At 44.1% G+C, this 26873-nt stretch overlaps 2 protein-coding genes across 3 annotated transcripts in view; one reads left to right on the forward strand and one right to left on the reverse strand.

Moving 5' to 3' along the window:
* Positions 1 to 20935, reverse strand: part of LOC311145480 (TOG array regulator of axonemal microtubules protein 1-like) — a 32283-nt gene extending 11348 nt beyond the window's left edge. Inside the window, exons 1-13 of the mRNA XM_084181724.1 lie at positions 18992 to 20935; positions 13101 to 13167; positions 6297 to 6422; positions 5956 to 6198; positions 5560 to 5861; positions 4962 to 5191; positions 4669 to 4769; positions 4399 to 4569; positions 2761 to 2826; positions 2197 to 2366; positions 1867 to 2044; positions 1452 to 1673; positions 898 to 1021 (exon numbers count right to left, since the gene is read on the reverse strand). Of these exons, the coding sequence (XP_084037850.1) occupies positions 898 to 1021; positions 1452 to 1673; positions 1867 to 2044; positions 2197 to 2366; positions 2761 to 2826; positions 4399 to 4569; positions 4669 to 4769; positions 4962 to 5191; positions 5560 to 5861; positions 5956 to 6198; positions 6297 to 6422; positions 13101 to 13167; positions 18992 to 20029 (3038 nt within the window). The 5' untranslated portion in view covers positions 20030 to 20935. The remainder of the gene's footprint in view (positions 1 to 897; positions 1022 to 1451; positions 1674 to 1866; positions 2045 to 2196; positions 2367 to 2760; positions 2827 to 4398; positions 4570 to 4668; positions 4770 to 4961; positions 5192 to 5559; positions 5862 to 5955; positions 6199 to 6296; positions 6423 to 13100; positions 13168 to 18991) is intronic.
* A 775-nt stretch (positions 20936 to 21710) lies between these two features.
* On the forward strand, positions 21711 to 26658 carry LOC311145484 (kelch-like protein 28). Of its 2 annotated transcripts, none has more exons than XM_084181735.1 (6): positions 21711 to 21794; positions 23165 to 23425; positions 23536 to 24173; positions 24285 to 24728; positions 25022 to 25230; positions 25340 to 26658. In XM_084181735.1, exons 2-6 carry the CDS (start codon positions 23165 to 23167, stop codon positions 25501 to 25503), a joined length of 1716 nt encoding a protein of 571 aa, XP_084037861.1. In that variant the 5' UTR covers positions 21711 to 21794; the 3' UTR covers positions 25504 to 26658. The 2 variants fall into 2 exon arrangements, with proteins under 2 accessions (XP_084037861.1, XP_084037862.1); XM_084181736.1 differs by lacking the exon at positions 21711 to 21794 and adding an exon at positions 22311 to 22369.
* The last annotated feature ends 215 nt before the right edge of the window (positions 26659 to 26873 follow it).

Raw genomic sequence — 26873 nt, forward strand, 5'->3', positions numbered from 1 at the left:
CCACTTCACCATCTGGCAGTCTGACGGACAATTCTTGGTTTGGCGGATGCCAGGAGAATGCTACCTACCCCAATGCATAGTGCCAACTGTAAAGTTTGGTGGAGGAGGAATATTGGTCTGGGGCTGTTTTTCATGGTTCGGGCTAGGCCCCTTAGTTCCAGTGAAGGGAAATCTTAACGCTACAGCATACAATTACATTCTAGATTATTCTGTGCTTCCAACTTTGTGTCAACAGTTTGGGGAAGCCCCTTTCCTGTTTCAGCATGACAATGCCCCCGTGCACAAAGCGAGGTCCATACAGAAATGGTTTGTCGAGATCGGTGTAGAAGAACTTGACTGGCCTGCACAGAGCCCTGATCTCAATCCCATCAAACACCTTTGGGATTAATTGGAACGTCGACTATGAGCCAGGCCTAATCGCCCAACATCAGTGCCCGACCTAACTAATGCTCGTGGCTGAATGGAAGCAAGTCCCTGCAGCACCTTCCCAGAAGAGTGGAGGCTGTTATAGCAGCAAAGGGGGGACCAACTCCATATGATTATGGAATGAGATGAGATGTTCGACGAGCAGGTGTCCATAAACATTTGGTCATGTAGTGTATTTAGCTACAAAAAGTTGTGTTCCAGAAAATTCGGAATTGCAGCCACTCCATTCTGTTGTTGGGGTATGCCCACACCATTCCAACACAGAAAATCTGCTTTTTAACATACTTAATTACAATTTATGGGAAGAAAAAACGATTTGACTCATTTTAATGAATTATAAGTCATATTTCATAGACATCTGGAAACACTGGACAGTTACTTTAAATGCTGGAGGTGGGGTTCAGTTGGACCCCAGGAAGATTAGTGGTTGCTAAAGTGTCAGTTAATAGGGATCCAAAGAATAAAGCTCACCAGTCGTCTGAGTTGAGGAGTTTGAAGCTCTGTGTTAGTGCTAGCTCAGGTTTGGAGAAGGGCCGTAGTTCAGGCTGCTCTGTCAGGTCTCTCTTCTGGCTGGGAGTGCCTGGGGACATCTCATCTGGAGGACAACCATATAATGAAATACAACACTAGTCCCCTGTAGCTCAGTTGGTAGAGCATGGCGCTTGTTCGTTTCCCACGGGGGGCCAGTATGAAAATGTATGCACTCACTAAAACAAAGCATTGCACTCCATTATCTAAGAGAACATCTCATTTAGCGTTGCTAAGCTCTGCTACTGTTGGGGCTGTGATGGTCTAATTAGTAGTGCACTAAAACACTTTAGAATCTGGCTACACCTTCATGCTTGAATGAGATATGATGTGTTGACTAATCTATTCACCAAACAGGTCTGTATTGAACACTATAATTAAAAGCAGTGTAGAGCTTTAACTGCTATAACCGTAAATAACTGCACTTTAGAATAACCCTATAACTGCAAAGATGCAAAGATACAGAGATTACATGACTGCCAGACTGTTACACTGACCTGAGCTGTGTGAGAGAGACAGCTGTGCCCTGCTGAGACTGGCAGCCCTCCTCAGGCGGGGCTGGGTGCTCCTGGGGTTGGGAGGGACCGTGGGGGGGCTGGGCTGGTGGGGGGGACTGAAACATTTAATGGGGCTCTGGGGTCCCTGGGGGCTGGTATGAGACTGGTCTTGGAGAGAGTCAGCCTTGGTGGACGTCCCCATGCCCCCGTTCAAATGCAAGTCTGTTAGGGGAAGAACAAACATTATAGAGATGAGCCACACGCACAAGCAGGAAGACATGCTACTGTCAGAGTAAAAATTACCCAAATTATTGCAACATTACAAAAGCCAGTTTATCTAGATTCTAGTGCATGAAGTGAAATCTTGTACTAGGGTAAAGGATAGCCATGGAGAGTTAAGGAAGAAACATTGCACCGTTGGAAATGGCTGCTGTATCCTCTGTAGCCATGTCATTTTGCACCTGTCTGAGGCGCAGACGCATCCTGTCAGCTCTCTGGCGATCTCCCAGGGCGGGCTGGCCCTCCTGCTGCTCCAATCGGTGCTGCCGCATCTTGTCCCGAGCAAACCTTGTCATTCTCACCTTCTCCTTATCCTGCAGACGAACACACAACCCCCCAGGTACACACATTCCACAGACTGATAGCAGTGGTAGAGGGCATTTTTTCCCCAATCTGCAGCCTAATGAGAAATGTAGTATCAAAGAGGTTGTTGGTGGTGTATGTACAGTATGGTGGACCTGCTCACCCTGGCCACCTCTGTGTCTGGGCTGTCGTCGGGGTCCAGGTGGTTGCCGGGGACAGCATGGCCGTAAATGCCAGCTGGGGGGTCACTGGGCAGCCTGGTCATACAGTCGCCCTGCTCCATCGACATGGCAACGCCTGGACGGCTGGACAGAACCACCGAGTCAAACACTCCTGCAGATGGGGGAGGTGAGGAAGATTCAAGAGTGCTTAAGCTAGTTTTCATTGACACCATTATTCAGCAAAGCTGAAACCTTGAGCAGTATAGTGTATTCACATAGCTAGAGAATACTGTAAGCAGTGATGACTTCCAAAATATGGCATGCTCTCGCCTCTGCAAGTCTTAGCATCTGTTTATGTGCCAATGCTAAGTGTATTGCCAACTACAAGAGTTATTCCAAACAATTCTTTAAACTTGGCCCTGATACTGTGTGGCCCCAGGTAGGGCCTTGTGTACTGTGAGACTTGGCACAGCCCTGAGCCAGAACACCATGACCTCAGAACACAATATTGGACATCTGAACAATGGCACAGAGTCGTAAATAAGAGGAGACGGATAAGGCCTGACCTCTGCCAACCACACCTTCAGGCATGTCAGTGGGTGGTGAGTTCCTGTTGCTGTAGCTCTGGGACCCTGAGGAACAGAGAATGGAGAAACACATACACTGAACAAAAATATAAACGCAACATGCAACAATTTCTAATGTTTCACTGAGTTACAGTTCATATAAGGAAATGAGTTAATTGAGATAAATTCATTAGCCCCTAATTTATGGATTTCACATGACTGGGAATACAGATATGCATCAATTGGTCACAGATAACTTTTTAAAAACCAGTCAGTATCTGGTGTGACCACCATTTGCCTCATGCAGTGCGACACATCTCCTTCGCATAGAGTTGATTAGGCTGTTGATTGTGGCCTGTGGAAAGTTGTCCCACTCCTCTTCACTGGCTGTACGAAGTTGATATTGGCGGGAACTGGAACACGCTGTCAAACTGGAACACGTCAATCCAGAGCATCCCAAACATGCTCAACGGGTGACATGTCTGGTGAGTATGCAGGCCATGGAAGAACTGGGACATTTTCAGCTTCCAGGAATTGTGTACAGATCCTTACGACATGGGGCCGTGCATTATCATGCTGAAACATGAGGTGATGGCGGCAGATGAATGGCACGACAATGGGCCTGAGGATCTCAATGGCATTCAAATTGTCATCGATAAAATGCAATTGTCTTCATTGTACGTAGCTTATGCCTGCCCATACCATAGCCCCTCCACCACCATTGGGCACTCTGTTCAAAACGTTGACATCAGCAAACCGCTCGCCCACACGACGCCATACATGCTGTCTGCTATCTGCCCAGTACAGATTAAACTGGGATTCATCCCTGAAGAACACTTCTACAGCGTGCCAGTGGCCATCGAAGGTGAGCATTTTCCCATTGAAGTAGGATACGACGCCGAACTGCAGTCAGGTCAAGACCCTGGTGAGGACAACGAGCACGCAGATGAGCATCCCTGAGACGGTTTCTGACAGTTTGTGCAAAAATTATTCAGTTGTACAAACCCACAGTGTCCGGGTGGCTGGTCTCAGATGATCCCGCAGGTGAAGAAGCCGGATGTGGAGGTCCTGGGCTGGCGTGGTTACATGTGGTCTGCGGTTGTGAGGCCGGTTGGACGTACTGCCAAATTCTCTAAAACGATGTTGGAGGTGGCTTATGGTAGAGAAATGAACATTCTGAAGGACATTCCTGCAGCCAGCATGCCAATTGCATGCTCCCTCTAAACTTGACACATCTGTGGCATTGTGTTGTGTGACAAAACTGCACATTTTAGAGTGGCCTTTTATTGTCCCCAGTACAAGGTGCACCTGTGTAATGATCATGCTGTTTAATCAGCTTCTTGATATGCCACACCTGTCAGGTGGATGGATTATCTTGGCAAAGGAGAAATGCTCACTAACAGGGATGTAAACTAATTTATGCACAACATTTTAGAGAAATAAGCTTTTTGTGCGTATGGAAACTTTCTGGGATATTTTATTTCAGCTCATGAAACATGGGAGCAACACTTTACATGTTGTGTTTATATTTTTGTTCAGTGTAGTATTGGACAAACAACAAATTGCAAACATAATGAAAATACATTGTTTTTAGACAACGATATGCCTCAATGGAGCAGACCTCCTCCAGTGACTGACCTTTGGCAGGCCTCAGGGCTCTGATTGGCTCGCGGCAGGCTAGTCTACTTGGGGGTGGAGAGTATTCTGTAGTCCGGTCCTCTTCCTCAGGTTCCATTGGTCCGTTCGAGTAGGTGACTCTTTGACCAACCACACTCACTTCAGGTGTGATTTTATCTCTGAGTGGAAAGCCTGGTGGAGAAAACACACAAACACCATTTGAGCTAAATAGAAACAATGACTCAGCCAGTAATAAGAGAGATCCTTTTACATGTTAAATCCTCACTGTACCTTGAAGGGCACTGAAGTCCATGGAGACGGAAGACCTCAGCTTAGCAGAAGGCACTCTAGCAATGTGAGGCTTTGTTGAGGAGGAGGCAGAATTCCCAGGGCTTTTGAAAGAGGTCAGAGGTGAGTCATCAAGAGGGAAATCAGATCCATCATACCTTGGTGTGTGTGTCTTGAAAGTGTGACCATCATAGCATGACCCATTTGCCCCCAATAATTCTTGAAACAGGATCTAATTTGGTTCAACTTAGTTCAAGAGTCTACTGGTTGTCTACTTAGGTCTTAGAATCTAGTACCTGGTTTTGGTGCCATTGAGGGTGGCGTTTGGGGGTGAGTAGAGGCTGGAGAGGCCGCTCTCGCTGGCTGGGCTGGTGACGGTGGGGGAGTTGTGAGAGGGGGAGTCCAGAGCCAGCTCCAGTTTCATGGCTGAGTCTGGGCTATCTGGGTCTGAGCCTGAGCCACTCAGACTCACCTTGGCCTTCTTCTTAGCTGCGCTGCAGCGCAGGGAGCGCAGGGAGTTCAGCATCTATAAACATCAACACATTAGCTCATCAGCAACCTGAGAGCAAGGCAAGAGGGTTCTGTGCATACAGATAATATTTTATGCATGGGTGTTATATCCATGACAATTTAGATGTCAAGTACTACTCACCCAGCACTAACATTACATCACAGATACTTAGTCCCAAATATGACCCATTTCACCACCACTGCACTAATGAAGGGGAAACATGATCCACATTCCATATTCATGCACTGAGTTATCCTGAGTACAGATATGAATAAATCCCTGATGGCCAGATGGCAAGATGGTAGCTTTAAGACAGTGTCCTAGCTAAATACATCTGGAGACTTCACTAAGCATAGCCTTGTGTGTAAAACATTGATCCTGACCTCCTGCCGGTCCAGGGGGTCCTCTTCCTGGTCTTGGTCCTGCAGGCTGAGGTGATCCAGATCTAGGTGAAGGTTCCTCTCAGACAGGTGGTCCTGCAGGCTGGATGGAGATGGAGCTAGAGGACTAGACCGCTGGCCATTCTGAGACTGGCCCCGCTCTGGCAGGGGAAGCCCTGGGGATGGGGAGACAGGCAGCACGTTCCGCATCCCACTCAGAGCCTGACGGAAAGACGAGGTAGATGAGGAGCTCACCAGAGAGGCACGGAGAGGCTGTGGAGAACACCTGCTGGATGAGAATTCACCTGTGGGGACAAAGAAAGCACTCAACAACATGCCTCAACTAAATTACATGACTATCAAGATCTACCCAATATGCAGTAGATACCAGACCCATACTTGATATGTCTTTCCAGGGGCTGGGGTCTCGTCTTTGGGGGCTGCTCTCTCTCTTGTTGGGCCAAGTGTTGGACATTGACAGTGAGGAGTCAGCGCGGCGGCGGGACAGTGTTGGGGTCAGCCGGCCCCCAGGGAGTGTAGCTAGAGGGTAGGAGGGCAGTAGGAAGGTGCCCTGGGCCGAGGGGTTGGAGAAGGTGCGCTCAAAGCTGGAGGTCCCAGGGAGGAGATGGGCCTTGTGTACCACTGCAACACAAAGATCCTTCAGTTACCTTTCAATGACCCTTTCAATGAAACTGTTCTGTAGAAGGCACATAGGCTGAGCAGAGTAAAGACTTCCTCACCTCCCTCTGCATCAGAGAAGTTGGTAGATTTAAAGATGTCAGGGTCCAAGTCAAGGCTCCCACTTCTTCTTAAGCGTCTCGGGGATTCCCTCCTAGAGGACAGGGGTTTATGGGGCTCTGCAGAACCTAGAGGACAACGAATCAGCTATTACTGTAGCGTACCACATAACCATAATATATTGTCTATCAATACAATATGATGACTGGTTGCTGGGGGCTTCAGCAACTCATGTTTAGTTTCAAAGTGATATGGTCAATGGAGTCCTCTTCATTGAGGCCAAGCTAAAGCTGAGGTCAGGCTGGCTTGTGAGCCCAGTGCCTGGCAGGGGAATGTCATCTGATCCTAGTTTGTTTCACTTGATAAATTATTCTGTCTAGGTTTAATACCTTTGGCTAAGCCAAAGCTTAGTTAAAACATCCATTGACAAACCCATTCGTTCAGTAACGTTGGAAAACAGATTTTATGAGAGAGCAGCGGAGGGGGACATTTGTTCGGACACTATTTGTTCATACTGTGCAGTAAAAGTTGCTGCCGTGTTCTGTAGCCTGCTGTAAAAAGAGCCAAGTCCAGTCTTGCCTGCGAGCACAGGCTGATCTTGTAAACAGTGGCTACACACTCCCCACCCCGAAACACTTATAACTCACACACACAAGTTTTACTTTTGTATTCCACTGCATGCTTTACTAGCAAAAAACATACAGCAGGAATATTGCATTATCATTTTACATTATTTGTAGGCTACTTTAGCAAAGTCTTGTACAATATTTTGGACTCATTTCAAATTCCCAAGACACCTGATTCAATAGTCTTCACTTAGAGTACTACATTCAGCATTGTGTTAGATTACATAGGTATACCGTAGGGATGGGCAATATATCGAATTAATTTTATTAATGATAATTTACGTTTTTAGAGCGATGCCTGTATATTTTTCGTATGTCTGAGCGTTTATGCCCGCTTGTTCTCATGTTGTCTTTTTGGTCTCGTCTCCTTCGCTCTTTCTGTGCTGTGTGCACCTTCCCATTTACTCACACACACCAACCCCCTCCCCCTGCCACTCACAACTAAATGAGAGATCACTTCTTCCTCTCTGACAAGCGGTTTCAAATCACTAATTGCATTTGAGGTTTGGTCCAACAGAATCGGTAATTTGGACACCGAAAGACATTGAGACATTATTTTACTGTAATAGAGGAGTAGTTAACCTTTCTAACGATACCCTTTTTATGTATCAACTCCTCAAAGTGTGCACAGAGCAGACACTACTAAAACAGGAGTATCAGTGAACATTGATTCTGGAAAATGAATGCTCAATTTTTCCCACATGGGAAACTGTTGACAATGAAAAACCCAGCAGCGTTGCAGTTCTTGACAAATGAGTGTGCCTGGCACCTACTACCATACCCCGTTCAAAGGCACTTAAATCTTTTGTTTTGCCGATTTACCCTCAATGGCACACACACACAATCCATGTCTCAATTGTCTCAAGGCTTAAAAAAAAAAAAAATGTACCTGTCTCTTCCCCTTCATCTACACTGATTGAAGTGGATTTAACAAGTGACATCAATAAGGGATCATAGCTTTCACCTGGTCAGTCTATGTCATAGAAAGAGTTCATAATGTTTTGTACACTCAGTGTATAAGGAATTGGCAACTTGTTCTCATTCTGAGAAATAAGGTAGGCCACTTGATTTCAACATCTAAACAAAGTGGACAGGCTAACATGCTGTTCAAACAGTTGGAGACAGACAGAAGGGTGTGTTCATAACAATTCAACTGTTCTACCTTGTTAGCTAGCGAATAGATCCAAGTTGGCTAAACTTGAAATATAAAGATTAGCTGGCTACTCCCTAGCACGGGGGCTTGTGCTTGAGAGATTGTTTATGAAACCTGTGTTAAGTGTTAATTTTCTATAATGCCTGCTACAAGAAGTTAGTCATTATCAGTGAATGTGCATTATGCATGGTTCTGGTTATCTTTTTTTACAAAAAGGCCATTTTCATAGACATCCTTGAAAGACAGAGATCTGTGATTATTGGAAAAAAGCAGGTTACACTATTTTGATAAAATAATGTAATTATTAGTGGGTCTTATGGTTGTGGAAGGCTTATATTTGGCCTAGATATAATTTCACAAACCCTGAATTTATTAGATTATTGCTGACTGTTTGAAATGCAGTGTATTTGACCTTTGAAATGTTTACAACAAAGCTTATTTAGAGAAAACATTCAAGAAATCGAGATATATATCGTGATTTGCCAATAAGTAAAAAATAAATAGAAGGATTACTTTTATCCTATCCCAGGTATTCCTTAAAGAGGTGGGGTTTCAAGTGTCTCCGGAAGGTGGTGAGTGACTCCGCTGTCCTGGCGTCGTGAGGGAGCTTGTTCCACCATTGGGGTGCCAGAGCAGCGAACAGTTTTGACTGGGCTGAGCGGGAACTGTGCTTCCGCAGAGGTAGGGGGGCCAGCAGGCCAGAGGTGGATGAACGCAATGACCTCGTTTGGGTGTAGGGACTGATCAGAGCCTGAAGGTACGGAGGTGCCGTTCCCCTCACAGCTCCGTAGGCAAGCACCATGGTCTTGTAGCAGATGCGGGCTTCAACTGGAAGCCAGTGGAGTGTGACGTGAGGAGCGGGGTGACATGAGAGAACTTGGGAAGGTTGAACACCAGACGGGCTGCAGCGTTCTGGATGAGTTGTAGGGGTTTAATGGCACAGGCAGGGAGCCCAGCCAACAGCGAGTTGCAGTAATCCAGACGGGAGATGACAAGTGCCTGGATTAGGACCTGTGCCGCTTCCTGTGTAAGGTAGGGTCGTACTCTGCGAATGTTGTAGAGCATGAACCTACAGGATCGGGTCACCGCTTTGATGTTAGCGGAGAACGACAGGGTGTTGTCCAGGGTCACGCCAAGGTTCTTTGCACTCTGGGAGGAGGACACAACGGAGTTGTCAACCGTGATGGCGAGATCATGGAGCTGCTTCACTGTTTCATTGTAAGGCATCTTGATGAGAGGTCAAGTTGCACACAAAGACCCTGGCAATTTAATACCTAAGTACTATCGCTAGCATCCCCGCTTGAGATGATACCATGTTTATGACACAGTATCCACTGTATAATCTCTATTAGTTTGCCCACCTAGTCTGGTCCTTTCCTTCCTTTGAGATCTTTTCTCCTGACCACTCTGCCTCTGGCTGTCTGACTGGGGCTTTTCAGAGTGAGTCAAACGTGGGCTAGTTGACGGCAATGGGAAGGAAGCCTCTTACAGGGTGGTAGCCGTGATCAAAAACCAACTGTGACTGCAAAGTGGAGGAACTGATAAATTATTGTAGCTAACTATTGCTTTCATCAACTTTAGCAATTACTGGCCTTCCTACCTCACAATCAATACCTCATATATTCTCCTCTGTCTACAGAGAACAGAAAATGAATGTACAGTGGGGAGAACAAGTATTTGATACACTGCCGATTTTGCAGGTTTTCCTACTTACAAAGCATGTAGAGGTCTGTAATTTTTATCATAGTTACACTTCAACTGTGAGAGACGGAATCTAAAACAAAAATCCAGAAAATCACATTGTATGATTTTTAAGTAATTAATTTGCATTTTATTGCATGACATAAGTATTTGATACATCAGAAAAGCAGAACTTAATATTTGGTACAGAAATCTTTGTTTGCAATTACAGAGATCATACGTTTCATGTAGTTCTTGACCAGGTTTGCACACACTACAGCAGGGATTTTGGCCCACTCCTCCATACAGACCTTCTCCAGATCCTTCAGGTTACGGGGCTGTCGCTGGGCAATACGGACTTTCAGCTCCCTCCAAAGATTTTCTATTGGGTTCAGGTCTGGAGACTGACTAGGCCATTCCAGGACCTTGAGATGCTTCTTACGGAGCCACTCCTTAGTTGCCCTGACTGTGTGTTTCGGGTCATTGTCTTGCTGGAAGACCCAGCCACGACCCATCTTCAATGCTCTTACTGAGGGAAGGAGGTTGTTGGCCAAGATCTCGCGATACATGGCCCCATCCATCCTCCCCTCAATACGGTGCAGTCGTCCTGTCCCCTTTGCAGAAAAGCATCCCCAAAGAATGATGTTTCCACCTCCATGCTTCACGGTTGGGATGGTGTTCTTGGGGTTCTACTCATCCTTCTTCTTCCTCCAAACACGGCGAGTGGAGTTTAGACCAAAAAGCTCTATTTTTGTCTCATCAGACCACATGACCTTCTCCCATTCCTCCTCTGGATCATCCAGATGGTCATTGGCAAACTTCAGACGGGCCTGGACATGCGCTGGCTTGAGCAGGGGGACCTTGCGTGCGCTGCAGGATTTTAATCCATGACGGCGTAGTGTGTTACTAATGGTTTTCTTTGAGACTGTGGTCCCAGCTCTCTTCAGGTCATTGACCAGGTCCTGCCGTGTAGTTCTGGGCTGATCCCTCACCTTCCTCATGATCATTGATGCCCCACGAGGTGAGATCTTGCATGGAGCCCCAGACCGAGGGTGATTGACCGTCATCTTGAACTTCTTCCATTTTCTAATAATTGCGCCAACAGTTGTTGCCTTCTATGGTATTATTTTATGTATCATTAAGGCAAATGTAGGGAGAGGTCAAAGGTAAAATAATAATATTAGTAATAAGCATGAATATGTTTAAATGAATATATGTGCTCTGTCGCAGGGGCTCTCAAACTGTGGCCCATGGGCTTGTTATGGACACATGGTATGCATTACATTAGTTCTTTTTTAAGAAGGGGCCTAAGCCACGCAGCCAATAGAATGATAGAATGAGAGGCTTCATATAGAAAAAAGCATTCATGACCTTTTGGAGTGGACATTGTGTGACAGCTGGACGTTGAAAAAGAAGGTGCAGAACTAAAATAAGTTAGGAATGTACGCATGTTTGTTCATTTGTGTGTAAGTATAAAAGGGATGTCTAAGCCAGAGAGAGACAGTTGTTCCATGGAGCAAGCTCGGCTTTGTTATGCAATAAAGTCTTATTCTTGGATTCACAAGCTCTGGTGTCTTGAGAGATATTTTTGAGTTGATTCATTATTAGTCAAATATTTCTACGACACTTCTCACCAAGCTGCTTGCCTATTGTCCTGTAGCCCATCCCAGCCTTGTGCAGGTCTACAATTTAATCCCTGATGTCCTTACACAGCTCTCTGGTATTGGCCATTGTGGAGAGGTTGGAGTCTGTTTGATTGAGTGTGTGGACAGGTGTCTTTTATACAGGTAACGAGTTCAAACAGGTGCAGTTAATACAGGTAATGAGTGGAGAACAGGAGGGCTTCTTAAAGAAAAACGAACAGGTCTGTGAGAGCCGGAATTCTTACTGGTTGGTAGGTGATCAAATACTTATGTCATGCAATAAAATGCAAATGAATTATTTAAAAATCATACAATGTGATTTTCTGAATTTTTGTTTTAGATTCCGTCTCTCACAGTTGAAGTGTACCTATGATAAAAATTACAGACCTCTACATGCTTTGTAAGTAGGAAAACCTGCAAAATCGGCATTGCAAAAATCTCTGAAGCTGGAGACTCTTATCTCCCTCAATAACTTTAAGCATCAGTTGTCAGAGCACCTTACCGATCACTGCACCTGTACACAGCCCATCTGAAATTAGCCCACCCAACTACCTCATCCCTATATTGTTATTTATTTTGCTCTTTTGCACCCCAGTATCTCTATTTGCACATAATCTCTTGCACATCTAGCATTCCAGTGTTAATACTATTGTAATTATTCTGCACTATAGCCTATTTATTGCCTTACCTCCATAACTTGCTATATTTGCACACACTGTATATATATTTTCTGTTGTATTTCTGACTTTATGTTTTTTTTTTACCCCATATGTAACTCTGTGTTGTTTTTATTGCACTACTTTGCTTTATCTTGGCCAGGTCGCAGTTGTAAATGAGAACCTGTTCTCAACTGGCTTACCTGGTTAAATAAAGGTGAAATAAAATAAATAAATAAAAGTATCAAATACTTGTTCTCCCCACTGTATTTGATCACACTGTTTTCATAGTGAGAACCAGATCAAGGTTTAGTACTAACTGAATGCATTCTCAACAACTCATTCTCAATGCCAGCCTCCATGTCTCATATTAAGTGTCTATTTATTGAACGCCTACGAATGGCATTGGCGCTAAACAGCAGGAACATGAAGAGGAGTGACTGACTCCCACTGACACATCAACCATGTTTAGAGAAAGAACCACCCCCTCACTTCAAGGACACCTCCATATATTGTCACCATACATTACACAACGCTCTACCTACCTATGCATTCTTGTAGAGACATTTTTATACCGGTTCAAGATGGAGAGCACAACAGGGGTTAGGATTTCAAGGGTGAATTATTTTGAAGCATGTTAATGTCCATATTGGGCTTGATTGGTACTTGTCTTGTGTACACAATCTCTTGCCAACAATAGCAGCAAAATGTAGGCAATTACACCATGGCATTGTTAAATACTCGTTTCTGATTGGCTTAAACGGCATTCTAGAGTGTCCATTATTTCCCTATAATGCACGGCAATAACCAACGGCTATGAATTTGTTTAATCCTCGTTGCGCGAGACCTGCATGGCACTCTTCTGTCTACTCAGTCATGCCGGTGCTCTGAGTGACGTGCAATGGTATGGATCCATTGACTCTGTGTGATAATCCTATTCAAAGCTGGTTTAGCCTGGCTAACTTCGGCACTGACAACAACTGAACTGCACCTTGTCAGCTTGTGCGGTAGCTCTTGATGCATGCAAGCGACAGAAGTGGGCACTTACCGAAACTGGGGACATATGTCTCCGGACTCAGCTTCCGGGAATGGGACAGGCAGTCTTCACTGATGACCTGAGGAGATAAAATCAGGGGGTAACAATGGTGACAATTATCCATCACTGAAAGCCACAATACTGGGTCAAGTTCACATGTCAAACATAAACGGTTATTTGAAAACATAGAGAGCCTACCATGGATCAAATGTAATTTCATCCATTGGTCTCAACAAAGGAATGTTGCAGCGATTTAGCTCAGACAAACTGTGCGCTCTGGGATTCTGTCAGTGTATAGACGCAAACTTCAAATTGACGTCTGTCTACTTCAATGACATGTACTACGCTTATTAAACTTTTAAAGGTGTAGCCATGGCACATTTGTTAGCCTCAGTAAAATAGATCGCTGAGGTAAGAAGAGTGATGAGCAGTTCTCACCTCAAACACCAAAGCTTCCCTCAGACAGCGTGTTGAGATCCATCTCACGGCTATCTGATTAAAAGCAACTCACATTGCCATCAGATGAACCCACTGGGATCTTAATCAACACTAGGGAGGTATGTGGTTGATGTTCCACAGTCGCTACGGGTCCTATGATATCTTCACATGCATTGCGAATTAAGTTTAAAGCCCCCTCTGAATACAAGTGTGTTGTGTGGCAAAGATATTGCTGGGAGACTGGGACTTCTGTAAACATAAGGTTTACAGAATTACTTTGGTGCACAGAGCAAACAAAACGCCTCTTTGAACAAGTAGGCCTAGTTTTCAACTATTGTGATCAATGAAGGTCATTCTTGCAAATTGCAATGCTTTGCCTTTGAAAGTACCTGAATGCTCACTGAAACTTTTTGCACAGTGTATTCTTTCCCAGACATTCTGGTGGCATACTGCTACAAGGGAAAGGGATCATCTGTGAGAGGGGTTTCACATTCAAAACCATAGGAATTAATAGGTTTAAAAACATAATTCAATCAAGTTGTTTTTTAACTTCACCTTCACATTTCATTACAACAACATCAAGATTGCTGAGACAGACATCAGTGATTGTTTCTGCAATCCACACGACATAGTCCCGTGAATGAAGAGATTAATAAAATATGCCAGCCAGCCCCTCCCATCTAGTCTACAGTCAGCGTCTTGGGAGGGGGGAGGGGGGAGGGGGGGGTGAAACCAGATCTTTAGTCTGTTATCCACACCAGTCTCTGTGACAGGGTGCCACTGCTGGGATATCTCCCCCGCAGATCTTCATCTGAGAGCAATGCCTATCCTTTTGTTGCATCTTTGCGACTACAGTTCAGTAGTCTAAGTAGGCTACTCTCTGTTATGCCAAACAGGGAAGATGGCGAGTGTTTCCCCACTACGAACCTATGCCACTGTCTGACACTGACAGCTGGGTGTTTCAGTATCTGAGAGAATGAAACGAGCAGATTAGCAAATTGACTTCCCTGATGAGATGATCTTGGAGTAAACCCATTGTAGCCAGGGGTTCCACCCAGCAACACAGAGAAAGCTCTTTGGATTATCACTCATTGAGAAGCAGGTGCCCTGTAATATTAGGTACTTGTCTCCTCCAAGCACTCAAATCTGTAGTCTCACCTTTTCTGTCTAATGTGGATCATGCAATAGATATGTATCCACCCTCTATTGACGTACAGTAGGCCTAAGTTACATTATTATCCTACGTATTCTTCAGATATACTACATATTCTATCCATGTCTATACATCCCATCACTCACACACATATATTTGTACTACGGACTCCGACACAGCTCGTCTTAATATTTCTATATTTCTTAATTCCATTCAACTTTTTTAGATTTGTGTGTATTGTTAGATATTACTGCACTGTTGGAGCTAGCAACACAAGCATTTCACTACACCAGCAATCAATGTTCCCTCTAAGCTGCGCTGGTGTGCAGCTCCCCTCGGACTGCCGTGCAGAAGAAATATCACCCCGCGCAGAGAAGCACGAGGTTGAACTTCACTCAACTTTCCAGAGTTTTACCCTTTAGTTAACACTATCAACGTTTCGCTCTACTGCGGGAATTGTGCTCGAATCAACGCAATATTAGAAACTTTCAATATAACATACCGAAACAAAACGAACTATGCAAGACTTTGTATGCAAAACTGTGCAAGAGATTTTCTTGTAGGCAGAGCCCATTGGAGTAGGATTCTATTGCATTGACATCCAAGACTCAGGCTCCTACTCTACACAGACCTGTGCGCCATAACCAATCAGAGCTGCAGTAGGCCCATATGCAAACAGCCATTGCCATCTATGGATCTGTGCCATTCACTTTGAACTGGACTGTGTTCATAGCATGAGCAGTCGCGAGTAGATGCGCTTGTTTTGATATCATAGCGAGAGCTGTGCACATTTGTTCATATTCTCTGCTAGTTAATGAGTTATTCGTCCAGTTATCGCTAATTTCTAGTCAACAATGGGGGAGTGGTTGCTTCCTACAAGAGCATAAAATGTGTGCATTCTAGCCATCTTTGAAAAGCGAGTCAGGTAAATAGCTTTTTTTTATGTCTTAAAGGGGCAGTGTTCTATTTTGAGACGGTTTTGAATAAACTAAGTAGCCAATAGGCAGAGGGTAGCATAATTTGTCTGTTTCTCTCTAATAATGTTATGGGAATAATAATGAATTTTATTTTGTAAAGTGGTTTCTTACATCAAAGAACATTTTCAGTCCCCTCTTGTCTGAAGGACAAGTGGATAAACAGGTTAATGTCAAACCCTGCATGTTTTTTCCCAAACGTCTCATGGAATGTAGGCCTACATTGAACACCATATATTTGCTGCTACTGAAAGAACAGCTATTTCCATTATGATTATGATCAAATAGCCACAGCAGCCTACTTGGCCACTGTTAAAACTGTAACTTAAAGCGGGTACAGCCTCAGCGTTCACAGTAAACACGCACCGGAAGTTGAACAGAATTTTCTATGTTCAAGTTTGCGCTCAGCAGACCTGAAATTAGCTCTGTGCCAAAAACAAATTGAGGGAACATTGCTCGCAATAACATTTGCTAAATATGTGTATGCGATCAATAAAATGTGATTTGATTTTCCCTGATTGACCACAACTTGAAATGCCTGAGAATACATCTCTGAGATGACAAACACATGAATAGCCTTATGTCCAATGTCACATCAGGCATCAAACAAATAGTTTGATTGCCTTCAGAATATGGTAGAGCCCCCCCCTTTCCTTATCTCAAATTCAGATTAACCTGATTGATAACCACTGACATCCTAGTTGTCATCTCTCTCCTACTAATAGGCCACAAGGCAACTTGCTGCTCACCAAATTGTTGTCATGGCAACAAAACACTAGCAGCCCTTGCAGGCATGTGACAGTCCTTTTCAGGCCCTCTGCAATCAGTGCACTCTGACTTTGATTGTGGAGACAAAGAAATCAACTAAAACACAGCCCCTGAGGTGGATGGTGAAGTCAATAGGAAAGATGCTACTCCAGGAACACAGTCAATCAGTGACTGATTGAAAGGCAACTCATTGCATTGGATCTATTTTAGAAGCCCTTTACGCCATGAAAAATGTGAACTTTGATTGCTGAGTCAATAATTGCCAATCAATGTCAACTAGAGGGAAACATTTGCATAATCTCTGAATACATAACTACACTGAACAAAAATATAAACACAACATGTAAAGTGCTGGTCTCATGTTTCAAGAGCTGAAAAAAAAAATCCCAGAAATAATTGCATATGCACAAAGATATTTATGTATGGCGTCATGTGGGCGGGCAGTTTACTGATGTCAACATCATCAACAGAGTGCCCCATGCTGGTGGTGGGGTTATGGTATGGGCAGACAAGCTACGGACAATGAACACAACTGCATTTTATCGATGGCAATTTAAATGCACAGAAATACTGTGCCGAGATCCTGAGGCCCATTGTGAGGCCCATTTTATTTTTAAGGTATCTGTGACCAACAGATGCATATCTGTATTTCCAGTCATGTGAAATCCATACAGTGGGGGAAAAAAGTATTTAGTCAGCCACCAATTGTGCAAGTTCTCCCACTTAAAAAGATGAGAGAGGCCTGTAATTTTCATCATAGGTACACGTCAACTATGACAGACAAAATGAGAAAAAAAATCCAGAAAATCACATTGTAGGATTTTTAATGAATTTATTTGCAAATTATGGTGGAAAATAAGTATTTGGTCAATAACAAAAGTTTCTCAATACTTTGTTATATACCCTTTGTTGGCAATGACACAGGTCAAACGTTTTCTGTAAGTCTTCACAAGGTTTTCACACACTGTTGCTGGTATTTTGGCCCATTCCTCCATGCAGATCTCCTCTAGAGCAGTGATGTTTTGGGGCTGTCGCTGGGCAACACGGACTTTCAACTCCCTCCAAAGATTTTCTATGGGGTTGAGATCTGGAGACTGGCTAGGCCACTCCAGGACCTTGAAATGCTTCTTACGAAGCCACTCCTTTGTTGCCCGGGCAGTGTGTTTGGGATCATTGTCATGCTGAAAGACCCAGCCACGTTTCATCTTCAATGCCCTTGCTGATGGAAGGAGGTTTTCACTCAAAATCTCACGATACATGGCCCCATTCATTCTTTCCTTTACACGGATCAGTCGTCCTGGTCCCTTTGCAGAAAAACAGCACCAAAGCATGATGTTTCCACCCCCATTCTTCACAGTAGGTATGGTGTTCTTTGGATGCAACTCAGCATTCTTTGTCCTCCAAACACGACGAGTTGAGTTTTTACCAAAAAGTTATATTTTGGTTTCATCTGACCATATGACATTCTCCCAATCCTCTTCTGGATCATCCAAATGCACTCTAGCAAACTTCAGACGGGCCTGGACATGTACTGGCTTAAGCAGGGGGACACGTCTGGCACTGCAGGATTTGAGTCCCTGGCGGCGTAGTGTGTTACTGATGGTAGGCTTTGTTACTTTGGTCCCGTGTGGTTCTGGTATTTTTGCTCACCGTTCTTGTGATCATTTTGACCCCACGGGGTGAGATCTTGCATGGAGCCCCAGATCGAGGGAGATTATCAGTGGTCTTGTATGTCTTCCATTTCCTAATAATTGCTCCCACAGTTGATTTCTTCAAACCAAGCTGCTTACCTATTGCAGATTCAGTCTTCCCAGCCTGGTGCAGGTCTACAATTTTGTTTCTGGTGTCCTTTGACAGCTCTTTGGTCTTGGCCATAGTGGAGTTGGAGTGTGACTGTTTGAGGTTGTGGACAGGTGTCTTTTATACTGATAACAAGTTCAAACAGGTGCCATTAATACAGGTAACGAGTGGAGGACAGAGGAGCCTCTTAAAGAAGAAGTTACAGGTCTGTGAGAGCCAGAAATCTTGCTTGTTTGTAGGTGACCAAATACTTATTTTCCACCATAATTTGCTAATAAATTCATAAAAAATCCTACAATGTGATTTTCTGGAAAAAAAATTCTCATTTTGTCTGTCATAGTTGACGTGTACCTATGATGAAAATTACAGGCCTCTCTCATCTTTTTAAGTGGGAGAACTTGCACAATTGGTGGCTGACTAAATACTTTTTCCCCCCACTGTAGTCCTAACACAAGCTTTCGTCAGTATCTAGTATACTGCGTGTTATTGTTTCAGTGTAGACATGCTTGGGGTCGTGTTCATTAGGTTCTTGCAAACTAATATTTGCTAGATTTTGACTTTGGGTGGTTGCAAACATTCTATTTGCACCTTATTCCATGGAATTATGGTGCTTCTATGGAAATAAGATTCTTATACCTATATAGCCAAGAGAGGATGTCTTGATATTTCTTTCTCTAATGACACTTTGCTAAATCAAAATAGCTAAATGATAGACCAGTGTCGTCAGCAGACTTTTGCTTGATGTAACCTTGCCATCATCGATGACCAACCTGATCAGAGGATTTCCCCTTAGGGGCACTGCATGGCTGGGTGTTCACTGTGGAAGGGAGGCTTGACCTCTCCCAGGGCAGCTTGTTCTTCCCTTTGCCTGCACTGACAATTCTCCTCTGCAGTGGAAGGTCATCAACGAGGGAGCCCAAGCTTCCATAACCATGATACAGCCTGTCAGAGTCTGGTTCTGTCCTGATGCTCCTGGCACTGCTGATCCGCCCACCATTTAGCACCCACTCCAGGTCAGCTCCTGACCCAAACTGTGGTGAGCGTCGCTGTCCTGGTTTAGGGATTACAAGGGCGTACTCCACCATCCCATCTGAGGACAGTCTGGGAAGTATGTGCCTGGCTCTTCTTGCTTGCACAGCTGTCATAAGACCCTCCACATCCCCATTGAGCTCAACTCTGTCTACAGCTTTCATTAGGGGCTGCTTTTTCCCTGTGTCAAGGCAATGGTCAAAAACTGCAAATAGTTCTAGAGCTGCATGGCGGACCTTCTTCTTGCTGTCTGCCAGGTATGGTGCAACTTCAAAGCAGAGGCTGGGGATGTTGAAGTCCTTCCTGGGGTGGGTGAGCATAGTTGCTGTGATGATGTTGATGACATCCTCTCTGACCCGGGAGTTCTTGTGTCTCAGATGTCCAATGACAAGGTCCAACACTTTCTGTGGCCCTACAATTCTAGTCAACTGCCTGAACACATTCATATACTCATTCCTGGTGACAGCGCGGGTGTCCCCAAGGGTTTTCAGAGCCACACACGCTAATTGTTTGAAATATTTGTCTACATTATAATCCAATTTCTGGATGAGTAGGTTTATCACCTGTAAAGTGCCGTACAAGACTTTGAAGTTGCTGTCATCTAGAAGTCTGCGGAGAAAATGTATAAACTCCACAATACTGTCTGAGGGGACTGGCTTCAAGTCCAATCCAAAGAGGATGTTTTTCAGCTGTTCCACACCATTTGTTCGATTTTGGTAGTTTTTGAGGTCTAGGAGCTGTTCGTGTAACTCCTGCGGTATCAATCCAAAAATCATCATTGATGGTCCTTTGGATGTGGTCAAAGGGGAAAATCTAATGAAGCATTCACATTTATGTGAGGACAGCAATATTGCCCTTTACTTTGACTCGTCATCTTGGTGGTTAGATTTATCATCTCCGACACTGTATTTCACTGTGGCAATACTGTGGTTGTCGTCCAGTACAATTGCACTCAGATATGTCTTTATATGGTAATGGTCAGTTCAACAATCAGTTTTACACCTGTAGGCAGCTGGTATTGTGAAAGACATTTCAAAGCATAGTCAATGCATTACATTAAAATACTTGACATTTGCAGCTTCTTATGAATAACTGTTATTTGTGTTGGTCTACGAGACAACTGGAACGTGAACAGTGAAAGCAACGTTGAGTGAAAATAAAACCACTTGTAGCTTGCTGTGCTTTCCCTACACAGCCATGACGAAAAAAGTCACCGTGGAATGTTATATTTGAAAGCGCCTGTTGTATTTCAGCTAACTGCATAGGTAACTAGGTAGCCCGCTAGATGTTTCCATAGCCTCTAACGTCATTCAATATTCAGAAATGGCGTGTCAGGGCGAAGTCGCTGCCAGTGCCTCTTCTGATTGATGTTTTCCATAGAATCCAATATCATAGCTAGCTTTTAGCTACGGCTTCAAGGCTTGCGGCTGAGTAGCAACCTGGTGTTGGCTAGCTTGGCTAACTACTTAACGTTAACTGGCGAAGTTAGAAAACAGACACAAATTCGGACCTCGCATTCCGATTAGTCGTTCAAATTTGACGTCCGGGGTACGAAAACGTTTTCCAAATCTCAATGACCTCCTCGGTTAAATATCCGATTAATAATACTCATAGAAATCCCTTCTTAACAGTATGAGATTCTATGTCGAATGTTTGTAGCTAATCTAGCTATCTGCACTGTAGCAGATACATTCATCGCCGTAGCCCACGCCAAGAAGCATCAAAATGGCGAATACAACATGACACAAACGGACCGCTTCCATGGTGACGCGAGTTGTAGATTGAGAATCAGATGGAATATAATATATATATATATATATATATATATATATATATATATATATATATATATATATATATATTCCACCCACACCACATGAACAAATAACCGAGTGAATTAATCACTAAATGTATATAAAGTTGTAAATGTATCTTTCAACAATTTCTATAAAGTACTCCTTGAATTAATAGCTGCCTGAGATTGAGAAAACATTTTTTTACAGTTGTCATTTAAATCATAATTTGTGTTTGTACTATAAATTACTAATCGTGTTATCAGAGCCCTTCTAAGGACTATAACGTTTTCTGGTTGTATTAAATTATTATAAAACAGATTCATAGATTGATATGCTGGGCACTAGAGGAAGAGCGCAACTTCTTGAGAAGCTGATGACGATGTCGCCTCCCTGTATGTGCAAATTCTTGTAATTGTCATAAAATGTGTCAATTATATACATCAAACACGTAATGTCATTGATATGATTTTTTGTATTGATACTTTTTTTTATTCACACGTTGTTGGGTATTGCCTTCTTTCCCTTCTATCTCACCCCTAACTTGTATGTTGTATTATGGTTGTGCACAAAAAAAAGACGATAAATGTTAAACGTGTGCAAAATAGCCATTCCCTTTGAAGTAGCCCGCGTGCTCCCGGAAGTTACGCACCATAAAGTGTTTGGCGTTTGTTTTCCTGACTGACGCTGGGGTTCCTGCCGCTACTGCAATAAAAATAGATATTGTCGGCACATCTGACGCGCAACACAGGTTTGTCTCCCTTGCACATTCTTGTAAATGTTTGAACACATCTAATAGCTATCAAACTTCACAATTGATTACCACTCAACTAGCTGGAGATCAATGTATAGCTTGCTTAGTACTGTGTTTATTTTTAGCAGCAAAATTGCACTGGGGTGCTCTGCAGTGCCAATGCATTGCATTGGACATAACATGCCCTTGTAATTGTAATTTCTCACACGAGGCCGCAAACTCCTCGTACATCCGATAGCCTGGTTATTGCAGGCTACGCCATTATTACTATGTTGTAAAATAAATACAATATTCATCAGCGAATCTGAAAAATCTGAACAGTACTTTTGTGGCTTGCAAGGCTGATGATGCTAAGAAAGTGGACCGACGACGCGAAGGCAGTTAGCTAGCTAACTAACGTTACTAGCCATATTAGATGTCTAGATAGCTGGCTAAACTAGTAAGCGAATGTTACTCGTAGTTTGAGAAATGTTGTGTTTGTTTATTACGTTTGTATTCATTACAGGCCGTTGACGAGTTTTGAATGAATTTGAGCACCGAGATTTGGCAAATAGATTCTGATGTTGTGCTAGGTAACTAGCTGGCTACTAGCAATGTTAGCATGTTTGCTCGCTCAGCTGAGTTATAGCTACGGTAGCTAGCTAAGCAATGGTAGACTAGCTTGCTAACAACATTTGACAGTTAGCTGAGCCTTGCGGTTTTGAGGCGTCACTCAAGCCTTGTCTGTGCTGCAAAGATGCTAGATACTAATTGCATAGCTAGCTACATGTTACATGTAACTATTATTTAGTAACCGGGGTTATTAGCTAACTAGATTAGCCTAACTAGCGTGAAATAACACGTATTTTTAAATGTGAGGATTATTATCAGTTTAAACTGAATTTCACCGTAAGAAAAAAAATCGGTTGCATTGTCATCTTTCATCAGGACAGTTTTGCGATGCCATTCGCTATTCATCAGATCTAATTGGCCTACCTGATATTATCAAACTTGGTGATTTTCAGGTTTACACATGTCATCACACATTCTGATAATATCTGGTGTGCAGTGCACTGCCACTGTGTATATTGTATGTTGTACTTGATTTAGTTGACGTATTGGCATGACTTAGGTGGGTCACCTTGCCAGATTATTTCCTTGCAAGTTGCTTCTAAATCTTTCCCTTAGATTTGACCTGGAGAGGAAAATGTGGTCTTGAGTGTCCTTCAACTTGTCCATAGTTCTGTATTTTTGTTTCTTGAAATGGATGCTCTTAAAAGGATGTCCTGCATCTTTACATGGAGATTGTGCTGCAACAATGTCAATTTGAACGGTACTTGTCCCTTATATTTGACAGCATATTAATGATGTGCATTTTTCCCCCTAAGATGGACCAGCAGGCCCAGTCCTATATGCTTGCCAGTCTGACGCGGCCCCACTCTGAGCAGCTGCTGCAAGGCCTCCAGCTGTTGCGGCAGGACCATGAGCTGTGCGACATTGTGCTGCGAGTGGGTGATGCTAAGATCCATGCCCACAAAGTGGTGCTGGCGAGCATCAGCCCCTACTTCAAGGCCATGTTCACGGGAAATCTGTCAGAGAAGGAGACCTCCGAGGTGGAGTTCCAGTGCGTTGACGAGGCTGCGCTACAAGTAAGGGTCAATGAAACTGTCAGCATTTTGAAGATTTCACTGTGTTTACTAAAAGGCACACCTTTTCTGGCTTTTTCATATCATGATTCTTTTATTTTTCCCTCCTGTAGGCCATTGTTGAGTATGCCTACACTGGCACAGTATTCATCTCACAGGAAACTGTGGAGTCCCTACTGCCAGCTGCTAACCTGCTCCAGGTCAAGCTGGTGCTGAAGGAGTGTTGCTCTTTCCTAGAGAGCCAGCTAGATGCTGGGAACTGTATAGGCATCTCCCGCTTCGCTGAGACCTATGGCTGCCATGATCTCTGCCTGGCTGCCACTAAATTCATCTGCCAGAATTTTGAAGAGGTGTGCCAGACAGAGGAGTTTTTTGAGCTGACACGTGCAGAGCTGGATGAAATAGTGTCAAACGACTGTCTGAAGGTGGTAACAGAGGAGACTGTGTTCTACGCCCTGGAGTCGTGGATCAAGTACGATGTGACTGAGCGGCAGCAGTACCTGGCTCAGCTACTGCACTGCGTCCGCCTGCCTCTCCTCAGCGTTAAGTTCCTCACCCGCCTCTACGAGGCCAACCACCTTATCCGGGATGACCACGCCTGCAAGCACCTGCTCAACGAGGCCCTCAAATACCATTTCATGCCTGAGCACCGGCTCTCTTACCAGACGGTGTTGTCTACACGGTCACGCTGTGCTCCCAAGGTGCTACTTGCTGTGGGAGGCAAGGCTGGACTCTTTGCCACCCTCGAGAGGTAATACTGAACCCCAAACAGTAGTTCAAAACTTTTTTTTGCACATGTTTCATGTGAATTGGAAATACATTTAAGAAATGTAACAAATGTTCTAATTTCTTTCTCTTGTAGCATGGAGATGTACTTCCCTCAGACGGACTCATGGATTGGGCTTGCCCCTCTTAGTGTGCCCCGCTATGAGTTTGGAGTGGCAGTGTTGGACCAGAAGGTGTATGTGGTGGGTGGCATCGCCACACACATGCGACAGGGCATTAGCTACCGGAGACATGAGAGCACAGTGGAGAGATGGGACCCTGACAGCAACACCTGGTCCACAGTGGAGCGCATGGCAGAGTGTCGCAGCACCCTGGGGGTGGTGGTCTTGGCTGGGGAGCTCTATGCCCTAGGGGGCTACGATGGCCAGTATTACCTACAGTCTGTGGAAAAATATGTCCCCAAGGTGAAGGAGTGGCAGCCTGTGGCACCCATGACCAAGTCACGCAGCTGCTTTGCCACCGCTGTGCTGGATGGCATGGTTTATGCCATCGGGGGCTATGGGCCAGCCCATATGAACAGGTATGTTTTAATGTAGTCAATCTGCGGTGGAATTATTAGATTTTTAACAGGCAGTTTTGCTCATGTGGTTCCTATATTGTTTTGAAATACTAGGCCTACTTGAAAAGCTGCCGTCAACTTCCATTTGTTCCTGCACATGACAATTCTCACATCAGAAAGGTTATTTATGGTAGACCCCACAATACCTTTTAAGGGCTTTGATTCATCCATGGAAAGGGTTTCTGTCCCCCTTTCAATCATGAGAGAGAGAAAAAAATATATTTTTAATTTCTTCAACTCTTTTTACTGTGCAGTGTGGAGCGGTATGACCCCAGCAAGGATGCCTGGGAAATGGTAGCTCCCATGGCAGACAAACGGATCAACTTTGGTGTTGGGGTCATGCTAGGGTTCATATTTGTGGTTGGGGGACACAACGGGGTATCACACCTGTCCAGCATTGAGAGGTATGACCCACACCAGAACCACTGGACAGCCTGTCGGCCCATGAATGAACCACGCACAGGTGAGTTGGGAAATTACTCAAACAAGGTTTGTTATTTTGATGCAGGGAAGTTGACCATTCAGATTGCATGGCCAGAAATAACCATTTTATAATATCGATGTTTTTCCAGGGGTTGGCTCAGCGATCGTGGACAACTACCTCTATGTGGTGGGGGGTCACTCGGGGTCATCCTACCTGAACACTGTCCAGCGGTACAACCCCATCACAGACAGCTGGCTGGACTCTAGCGGCATGATGTACTGCCGCTGTAACTTTGGCCTGACTGCTCTTTGACCAAAGGCACCCCTGGGTAGGACTCCTTAAGAGAAGAGTTGGACGAAAGGCTTTTCTTTTTTTTGTCGTTTCCCCCATTCATCGCCAGCGGGCTGAGGAGGGCGCGACACTGCCGTGGATCCCGGCAAGCGAGCTTGCTGCTGGATGAATGTGCCCGGCTGGCGACAGGGGACCACAGAGATGGCCAGAGTGAGAAGGGTCGGGTCTGGGTGGAGGAGAGGAGCGGGGCAGATCACCATGGATCTTGTCAAGAAGATGACCACTACTGCTGCTGGACCACAACGAGGACTCTGCCATTTTACAGAGGACTGTGGGAGAAAACTAACTTAATTTTTTTGTCGTATACTTTTTTATGTTTAAGCCATTATTTCTGTTTCACACTCCAGACTTTTCTTTTCCCTGCTATGAGAAGAACATGTTCCAATTTTCTGGATCCTTAAAGTTTGTGTGTGCGTGTGGCGCAGTGTCTGTATGTTTGTGAGTAGATGCATGTCAGATTAAATGATTGTTATTTTGTGTCTCTTTGTGCAGGACTAAAGCTCAGGCAAGGTGATTGGCTCACACACAGAGTTTGAAACGTCTGCATCTAAATCAGTGCTTCACAAAGAGAAATTGGAATCTTTATATATTCACTTAAAAAGGGCTGCCTTTTCTCTCTGTAAATAGTTTAAATTAAAATAAATATATAGATATGAATATATCCTCTAGTGCATTGCCTGTAAATGTTTTCTGCATTGGGTTAATAGTTGTGTGTGTGAATAAGGCTGAATCAAGGGTTGAAGGAGAGGTTAGGAAGGATAAGCAAACCCCAATGAATTCTCCTGAGAGTACCTGCCACCTGTCTGTTTCATCCTTGGAGCAATTCAGAGATCCCTATGTTACAGCTTCTATTACATCTTCCTGTGGTAGGGTCACACTTCATCCCTCTTCATAAGCATTCAAAAGTGACCGTCTCTCTTTTCACTGCTGGGTTTGTAAACTGCTAACTGGTGCTATAGTCAGGATTCTGCTTTTTTTTTTTGCCTCATGGTATGAGGTTTATTTTATTTGTTCCTCTGTTATTGTTGTAGATGTTGGTTGTATACTTACAATATGTGCATCAAAATGCCCAAACTTGACAAGCCCCCATGCAATAAAACAGTGTCTTTACTTTGAGCCCCACGTTAAATTGGACTCTTTAGGCACAGTCTATCTGATGCTTTCACTCTACAGCCACAGGGATGCCATCTGTTTAGCTATGGTTTGCCTGAAACATTGTCCCTGCATTAAAAAGTAGTGGATCTGGCTATATGGCCGCCCACTATCACTGCCAGTTTCCTCACAAAGAAAGTCTGTGAGATTGTTGTGCTCTAATGGGTTAAGAACAAGCC

The sequence above is a fragment of the Coregonus lavaretus genome (genome assembly GCF_964263955.1).
Source record: "Coregonus lavaretus genome assembly, chromosome: 18".
In the NCBI taxonomy this organism is placed as follows: domain Eukaryota; kingdom Metazoa; phylum Chordata; class Actinopteri; order Salmoniformes; family Salmonidae; genus Coregonus; species Coregonus lavaretus.

Coding starts and splice junctions, on each gene's coding strand:
- LOC311145484 (XM_084181735.1), top strand. CDS start 23,165: ATGGACCAGCAGGCCCAGTCCTATATGCTTGCCAGTCTGACGCGGCCC. Junction 23,426..23,535: donor TTGACGAGGCTGCGCTACAA/GTAAGGGTCAAT, acceptor TCCCTCCTGTAG/GCCATTGTTGAGTATGCCTA. Junction 24,174..24,284: donor CTCTTTGCCACCCTCGAGAG/GTAATACTGAAC, acceptor TTTCTCTTGTAG/CATGGAGATGTACTTCCCTC.